This window comes from Apium graveolens, chromosome 3 (genome assembly GCF_009905375.1).
Source record: "Apium graveolens cultivar Ventura chromosome 3, ASM990537v1, whole genome shotgun sequence".
In the NCBI taxonomy this organism is placed as follows: domain Eukaryota; kingdom Viridiplantae; phylum Streptophyta; class Magnoliopsida; order Apiales; family Apiaceae; genus Apium; species Apium graveolens.
Genome location: NC_133649.1, coordinates 24891915 through 24901282, shown reverse-complemented (window position 1 = coordinate 24901282; position 9368 = coordinate 24891915). Strand labels below are relative to the sequence as shown.

The 9368-nt window shown below is 35.2% G+C and overlaps 1 protein-coding gene across 1 annotated transcript; it reads left to right on the top strand.

Annotated features, from left to right (window-relative positions):
- The first annotated feature begins 6009 nt into the window (after window positions 1–6009).
- LOC141714006 (uncharacterized) lies at window positions 6010–7587 on the top strand. The gene has a single exon (XM_074517555.1). It carries the CDS (start codon window positions 6010–6012, stop codon window positions 7585–7587), a length of 1578 nt encoding a protein of 525 aa, XP_074373656.1.
- Window positions 7588–9368: the final 1781 nt, after the last annotated feature.

Below are 9368 nucleotides of genomic sequence, written 5' to 3'. Positions count from 1 at the left end.
ATGTATCAAAAGAGTCACCCCAAAATTTAAATCAATTTATAGTAAATTCTAACTATTAAAGAGTGTAAAAGGACTCTTACAGAGGGGAATAATGAATTCACTCTTCGTATCTTCTTCGACGTACACAACTTTTTTGTCATTAAAAATTGAATTTTGTTTGCTGTGGACAAGTCCATGTATAGGAGCATAATTGATGAGTGTTCCTTTAGTCTTTCACCTCGATCAACACGCATTGCATAAACTTTCATTCACCGGGGTCCCGGCCTCCAAAATACTTGTCTGTTCCAAAGGATACCAAAATATTTTATATTTGACTACACTATGTGATTTTTATCAACTCTGACTCAATAAGGTTTTAATGGAATTAGTAACTTAAAATGGTATTTTTTAGTAGAAGTCTTAAATTATAGGTCCTAGGTACGTATAATATAATAATTATGAAAAGTAGATGGGTAGTCGGATTAGAATATTGCACTATATTTACATAGTATCAAATAAATTACATTTTTTACATATTATGAAAAAAAAGCTCTCAACCTTTGCATAAATATTTTTATACGACTCCATTAAAACATTTTGTGTCATTACCATGTCCTCCATCAAACTATATCACAATCTACAACCATTTTAGTTATTTTAATTACCAACAAAATATGCAATTGAATAAAGTTGGTTATCGTCATGATATTTATAAAGAAAAATTCATAAAATCCAATGTAATATGTCTTATTAATTATTTTATAAATGGTGAGATCCCAAAAGTTCAAATTTGATAATGGTTTAAATTATTTTATAAAATTTTGTATAGATATTAAGTACCATACTTAAAACTTAAATTAATCCATCTTTCAGCTGGAGATACCCAGATCTAAGAATAAGTTTTTGAATGAGGTATAATTAGCATCTTTAGCCCGCCATTCTTTTACCTATAAATATATTCCATTCTTTTACCTTTAAATATATTCAATGCACTATATATCAAAAAGTGATGGTGAATCAAGTTTTGGTAACAAAAGAAAACTACTTCTAGAAATATTTATTTGAAATGAGTATAGGTATATGAGTTATAGAAGAGTTACGCTTTATTCCAAAATAAAAATATGGTCCATTTCTGCCCATCAGCACATTCAACAAGATTTTCAAGTTTTTTTTATCAAAAGTAGTGATTCAAAAAATTGTGTTTGTTTTGGAGGGCTTGAGTTAACATACGAAAATAATATGAATGTTTTAGCTTTACAACTAAACTATGTATTAAGAAAGGAATCCACAAAAACATAAAGGGTCCAGGACGAAAACCGGTATCATGAAAATTAGGCGTGTTAATGACAATTGGCCATGACCGCCACGACAGGTCCTCAAAGGTATGAGAGGGAGGGCTAACGACTGGGCTCTAAATTTTTTTGACCCAAATGTTTTTAAAAAAATTACCAAGGATATATATATATATATATATATATATATATATATATATATATATATTTGCGCCTGTGTGTCTATGTTTATGTAGTATTTTAAATTATAAAAATTTAATTTGATAAAAATGATCATACTGATGGAAGGAGCTAAAATATTTTTTAGAGTTGATTGTTATGAATATTATTTTATTAATAATATATTTGAACATGTACAATGATTTCAAAGCAATTACGGGTTTTAAGTTTGATTCAAAATCATTGAAATAATTGGAGTATGAGGAACTAAAAGATCATAGCTAGAGTTAAGAAGTGTCATCATAATTATTGTGGTTCATAAGACTTTAATTTCATGCTCTTGTACAAGGAATGACAACACTACAAATTTATGTACCAAATGAATTCATGTTTGCATTTTCTATTCTTCAGCTTTTTCACTCTATAGATTTCGTTTCAAATACCTCACTAACTGTAGCATCCCACATGCATAATAAGAGTATTTGGGATTTTTATAGATACAAGTCAACATCTAATGTATACCAAATCGTTAGATATTCCAGGCTAACCTTTGATGGGTTGTTGAGTCCTGTACGCATTCAGTTATGGGCTTGGATGTTATACCAACAGACTTTCTGACTGCAACCCCACTTAATTATGACATCTAATAATTTCCACCTAATTAGCTGTAATGCATCCACGTCCTCATGCGTTCTAAGACCATTTGAATCAATGTGATAGGTCCCAGTGTAAGAATTCAATAAGGGGTTGGATAGCTTATTACCTTTTTAAAATTTAGAGCTTGGCTTTTACAAAATTTCCTTTCTCGTGTGTACGTTTAACTTCTTATATTTGAGTAACTAATTAAATGCAGAATGTAAAGTTACGAAAAACAAGATAGTAGTCACATTCGATAAAATGATGGTTGGTGGTGGCTAACTGAGTAATTGGAGTCCACTTACCCTTAGTCCAGTGCCCGAGTCCTCCCTCGACTCAAGATTTTCTCTACTATAAAGATACTGATTTATAGTTGGGGAGAAGCCTTTATAACTAACCACAATCTATTTATGTTAGAGCGTTACACACATGTAGCCTCCTCAAAATAAAATAGTTAAACTTTATTACAAAATTATCTGAGAACGAAACAACATAGTCACCTCCTCAAGCACTTGCAATCCCTTTTGTTACCTAAATGCTTCTACTTTTACGTTGGAATTGGATCTTAGGTCTTAGATCTTAGGTCTTTCCTTTTTCTAATAAAACAAGGATGACTAACTCCTTGTTGGTAAGCCTAAGACTTGTGTCTTAGAACAAGGATCACCTCACTTCAGTATGTGAGGGCTCTGACAAGGATGATGATGTTGGTGGAGATTAGTTACATTCGCATTAGTGAACTAAATGCTTAAAAAACCTTTTGCACTTGACATTTTAGTGATATTTTTTATTTTCATCTAAACTTTAGAATTATATGTTTATTTTTTGTTAAGTTTGGAAGTTGTGGTTGGGTTGCTTTTGATTCTGGTCATTTTTTGATATAAATATTTTATTTAATATATTTGTATTGCTCGTAGTAATGCATAGAATACATAATTGAAACAAAATATCCAGAATTTCTATCAATATACCCATTATCTACGACACATACCTTTCAAAAACCCCAGAATTCCCACCATCTTTTAGCCAATTTTTACCACATTCATAACCGTTGGTACGAAATGTGTGGTAGGAAATGATTTCAAGCATGATCAAAAAACCAACATACCATGTGACGTGGATGGTTCCCTCCATTCACGGGGCATCTAACTTGGATGCCTCCCACTCCACGTTGGACTCCATGTTGGATTGTAGGTCCGTATCATGCGGCTCTACACATCAACACGTGAGTCCCACATTGACTGTGGTCATCTTCATTTTCCACCAATGACATTTCCCACTTACGCATTTCCTCCCATTCTCGGCCATTTCGAACCGATTTGTTGGTAGTAAATGACAGTCTTTTTGTAATGATATGAGGGTGCTATCCTCGCTTTCACTTTACAAGAACGAATTTATAAGATCTAGCTCAATATTTTGGCACGGATGCCACCAACCAACTTTTAAATCGAACAAATTATCTGAAATTAGAGACGTTAGAATAAGAACACCCATCAAAAGTATGTGGTGAAATTGCAAGCCTATTAGAAGGCAAACCCACTAAAGGCACGAGTACCGGTTGACCCTTTAACAACATGTTATTGTTGAAGAAGGGGTTGATGCCTCCACTTGATCCCTCCACCTCATGTGTAATGTAGTCGAATGGCAACTATTGAGTCAGAAGTCTTCTTTTTGCTCATACATTTCTTTTAAGTACTATAGATTTTTTTAAATTTCAATCCCAACAGATGAATAACTTACTTTTGTCTCATCCTCTTGCTAATGTGTATACTATACAAGTACAAAAGTATGTATCTAATAAAAAAGAGCCGAACCTACTACTTTTATACCAACTTATGTGAAAGCTAATTCTCAAGATCATGAACTTTATTTGGTACATTATTTAATGCATGATATGAATCCAACACAAAATTATCACAAAAAAATGTATGTACTATAGACTGTGTTTTATCTATAGTAGAACATACCGGCAAAAACATAAATATGGGCAATATTATTAGTTACATGCATGCCGCATGCCTATAACCTGCCTATTAAAATACATCAGAAGTACCAAGTAGAAAAAGTTTGGATCTTTTAATCAGCACACACATTATTAATCAACATAGATCCCAGAGCAGTCTCATTAGAAGACATCATCATTCTGCTGTTATCAATAAGAAGATCATTTCCTTCTTCAGATGGTGTCTTTGCTGAAGAGCATTCCTGTTCACGTAGAACTTGTAGGAGTTGGAGGTGAAGTCTTCAGGTGCCCGTGAGACAGTATTTTGGGAGCACTGATCTCTTCTTTCTAGGAACTTTGAAGCTGAAAGGCAATGGCAACTGCAAACCTTTATCATTACCTTGAGTTGCCACTACTAGAAATAGTAGATACAACATCGGTCCTTAGACATCGGCATGTAATGCACCCGATGTTAAAATGCAGTTTAACATCGGTTTTGTAAAAAGCGATGTTGAATACGCATATTGACATCGGTTTCACTTAGTAGCCGTTGTCTATCTTCAGAAATTAAAAAGGCCACAAATTTGTTTTTAACTTTGACATCAGTTCATTTTGTTAACCGTTGTCTATGGCCTTTTAAAAAAAATAAAAATTACTTAACTCCCCCCCCCCCCGCTTTTCAGTACACTTTCCCCCCTTTAATTTTAACAAAACATATTTTCCCCCCTTTCCAAAAAACCTCCCGCGAGCCTCTCATCTCTCCCCGACCCTCGCCTCTCTCGTCTCTCTCATCTCTCCCCTCCTTCTCTCTTAGTCTTCTTACCTTTCTTCTCTCTTCTTACCTTAGTCTCTGTTAACCGTCTCTTCTCTCTTTTCTCTGAAACCCTAATTTTAGCCCCAATTCTAATTCAAGATTTGGAGCTTCAAATTAGAGCAAATTAAACTTGAAATTGAGCTAGTATCTGGAGGTTGGAGCTAGTATCTGGAGGTAGACAACATTTGGAGGTTGGAGCACTGAGGGTTTAGAACATTGGGGTTTCGGAACATTGAAAGCATCCGGAGGTATATTCTTCTTTACTTCTTTACTGTTTATCTCCCTCATTTTTATGTTTAATATCTTCTTTGTGCATGTAAATGTTTTATGTTTATCTTATTTTCTTCTTTACTGTTTTTCTTCTTTGTGCATGTAAATGTTTTATGTTTTTGGGGGTTTTATGTTTGTTTCTTTTTGGGGGTTTTATGTCCTGTTTTTGGGAATTTTATGTCATGTTAAATATTTTAGGTACACTGATGTAAATCAATGTTTTAGGTACATTGATGTAAATGTAAATGTTTCTGTTCTGTTTTTAATTATGTGTTTTCTGGGGGTTGTTCATACATATTAGTGTGTTTTGGGGGGGGTTTTGGGGCTGCATTTGAACAGGTCTCAGATATGAACAAGTCTCTGCATTTCTTGTTTTGTATGATAGTCATTTCTCTGATATGAACAAGTCTCTGCATTCCTGATATAAACTATCTGTTACTTGTGTTGTATTATAGTAATTGTTTTGTATAATTATCCTTCTCACAGATACAAGTAACAGATAATTTTAATTTATTTATTTATGGGCTGAATTTGTTTCAATACTCAAGTTATCACTGAGTTTTATTTATGTGAAGGAAATTTAACAATTGTCTGGGCTGTGAATGTTGGAATTATTAGTTTTTAATTATGTGATATTTTCAAATATCTTGGTTTAATTTGTTTTAATTATCTTGGTTTAATTTAGTCTAGTTTATAAATTTAGTCTAGTTTTGTAATTAATTGGGTATATGTATAAGATCTTAGAGTAATGAATTAGTACTATAAATTATTAGGATATCAAGGTATTTACTCCTTTTAAGTTTATATAATTAATCCCTACAGTAACCAACACAAATTTGATATGCCTTTTATTAAATAATTATAAATAGGTATGTGTTGGATTTTTAATATTTATAGTGGCTATCAGGTAGGGAAATTTGATGGATAAGACATGGATTTTGCAAGATAGGGATTCTTTAGCATTTGAAATGGGGGTGGAAAACTTCTTGATATATGCTGAAGAAAATTCTGAAGATCGTAACAAAATTCCTTGCCCTTGTGGACGATGCGCCAATTTTAAAAAATTCTCTATAAAAACAATCAGGGGCCATATCTATGACAATGGCTTTTGTCTAGGTTATGTGCATTGGGTTTGGCACGGGGAGACTGCTTCTACGGGTCCTAAATCTTCAAGTGCTAGTTGTCCACCTGAAGAGCAAGCTCCAGACCCACCTCCTGAGCAAGCCTCTAATGAAGCGTCAGAGCAAGATCAGGAGCATGTCGCTGCTTCGGAAACTGTTGATGTTTGTGAAGCGGCATATAACTCGAGTCAATATGATAATGATTTATATCAGTTTAGGAGGTTCGTAGCCGATGCTGAGCAACCTCTATATGAGGGTAGTGACTGTACTAAGTTAGAGTCGATGTTGAAGTTGCATAACTGGAAATCTAGGTTTGGTATTACCGATAGTGCCTTCACTGACCTCCTTTCTTCTGTTGGGTCTCTACTTCCCAAAGATAATGTGTTACCTAGTAATGCATATGAAGCAAAAAAAACCCTCTCCAATTTAGGTCTAGAGTATATAAAGTTCCATTCATGTCCGAATGACTGTGTACTGTACAGGGGTGTACATGCTGATGCAACCAAGTGTCCTAAATGTCGACTTTCTCGGTGGAAGTTGACAAAGAAAGGTGAAGAGAGGATTAATCTTCCAGCCAAAGTCATGTGGTATTTTCCAATAATTCCTAGATTTAAACATATGTTTAAATCTCCTTCCACCGCTAAACTAATGTGTTGGCATGCGCACCAGCGGACACAAGATGGTAAAATGCGACATCCAGCCGACTCTCCATCTTGGAAAAATATAGATTATAGGTGGCCATCCTTTGGTAGTGAACCGAGAAACCTTCGCTTGGCTTTATCGGCGGATGGTATAAACCCGCACAATAATGGCCTATCTAATAGATATAGTTGCTGGCCAGTCATATTGGTGACTTACAATCTTCCTCCCTGGTTATGTATGAAAAGAAAATTTATGATGTTATCGATATTGGTCCCTGGCCCGCATGAGCCTGGTAATAACATCGACATCTACTTACAACCGATGATTGATGATTTAAAAAAGCTTTGGAAGGAAGGGGAACCAAATATGTATGACGCGTATAACAAATCATTTTTCACTTTAAAAGCAGTTTTAATGTGGACGATAAATGATTTCCCTGCTTACGTAAATTTATCTGGCTGCGTTAATAAGGGTTATAAGTGTTGTCCAGTTTGTGGAGATGACACCGTAGCTAAATTTTTTACTCATAGTAGGAAAATGTGCTACCAAGGGCATCATCGATATTTGCCTCTACATCATCCTTATAGAAGGCAGAAGGCTGCTTTTAATGGACAACAAGAGTTTGGGCAGCCGCGTCGAACCCTATCCGGAGAAGAAGTGTTAGCAGAGCAAGAACAAATCAAATTTGAATTTGGGAAGAAAATGAAGAAGGCAAAGAAGGTTGAAAGTCCATGAAAGAAAAAGTCAGTATTTTTCGAGTTAGAATACTGGAAATTTCACCATGTTAGGCACTGTATTGATGTCATGCATGTCGAGAAGAATGTATGTGATAGTCTGATTGGCACATTACTAAATATGCGCTATAAGACAAAGGATAGTGCGGCAGCCCATCGTGATATGATGGAAATGGGCGTTAGATTGGATTTGGCTCCCCAAGTAGGAGTAAAGAAAACCTATTTGTCTCCTTCTCCCTTTACTTTGTCAAAGGCAGAAAAAAGGACTTTCTTGTCATCATTAATGTCGATGAAACTTCCATACGGACATGCATCGAACATAAAAAATTGTGTTTCCATGCCTGATTTCAATATTTACGGGCTGAAATCACATGATTGCCACATTCTTCTCCAACAATTACTCTCGGTTGCAATACGCTCCGTTCTTCCGAAGCATGTTAGGGTCACAATTATTAGATTGTGTTTCTTTTTTAATGCTTTGTGCAACAAAGTAGTAGACGTGTCAAAACTGGATAAGCTGCAGTCAAATGTTATACTAACCTTGTGCGATCTAGAAAAGGTTTTCCATGCGTCATTTTTTGATGTAATGGTACATATAGTAGTCCACTTGGTCCAGGAACTACGCTTATATGGACCAGTATTTTATAGGTGGATTTATGCGTTTGAACGGTTTAATAAAGTACTAAAGAGTTATGTTCGAAACCGTTATTATCCTGAAGGTTGTATGGCAGAGAGTTACCTTGGAGAAGAGTCCGTAGAATTCTACACCGAGTTTCTTAGTCAGAATTACTCCACTGCCGGTCTTCCAAAGGACCAAGATAATAAGATATCAGGTCCATTATCCGCTGTGATGATAAAATCAGTGGAAGAGAAGGAGCGAGATGAAGCACATCTACATGTCCTTCTAAACAACGCTGAAGTGTTTCCATATATTCTGTGAGTTTATGCAGTTTGTTGTTTTCAATTCCTCATTATCCAGTAATTAGTCTTGTAATGTGTCTTTAATATATCATTCCATATGCATTTTTCAGAATGCATAAGGAATATCTTGAAGAAATTCACCGAGGGAAAAGGAAAAGCTTACATTGGCTCATGAGAGAGCACAATCGGCTCTTTGCTGATTGGTTTCAAAACAAAGTCAGTGTTTTATTAGGTTCTTTGATCTGTAGTGTAATGACGACTATTAGCTATTTAGGATTTAAAATTTCTTATAATATCTGTAGGTGAATGATGAACTAAGGGAGAACAACAAAGGTGTTTCAGATACGATAAGATGGCTCGCTGCCAAGCCATCATTTTCAGTACTAACTTATCAAGGTTATCTAGTAAATGGAGTGCGATATTTTATAAAGGAACGAGATGACATACGCGTTGTTCAAAATAGCGGGGTGTCTGTCATTGCTAAAGCGGTCCAGGTTTCTAGTGCCAAGGACTTGAACCCCGTAGAAAGTGATTTGATATTTTACGGTATCATACAAGAGATATGAGAATTAGACTACCATGCATTCAAAGCTCCCTTGTTCCTGTGTCAATGGGCAAGTAATGATAAAGGAATAAGGGTTGATGATCTTGGGTTCACACTTGTGGATTTTAGTCGACAAGGTCACAAAAAAGATAAATATGTTTCTGTTGACCAAGTCAAGCAAGTGTTTTACCTTGAAGATCCCGTTGATGCTACCTGGTCTATTGTTCTGTCCTCCACAACTCGAGACTACCAAGAATTGTATAATGAAGATGACTTAGGAGACACGATCATGGAACATCCCCCATTCTGCACTGAAA

Coding starts and splice junctions, on each gene's coding strand:
- LOC141714006 (XM_074517555.1), top strand. CDS start 6,010: ATGGATAAGACATGGATTTTGCAAGATAGGGATTCTTTAGCATTTGAA.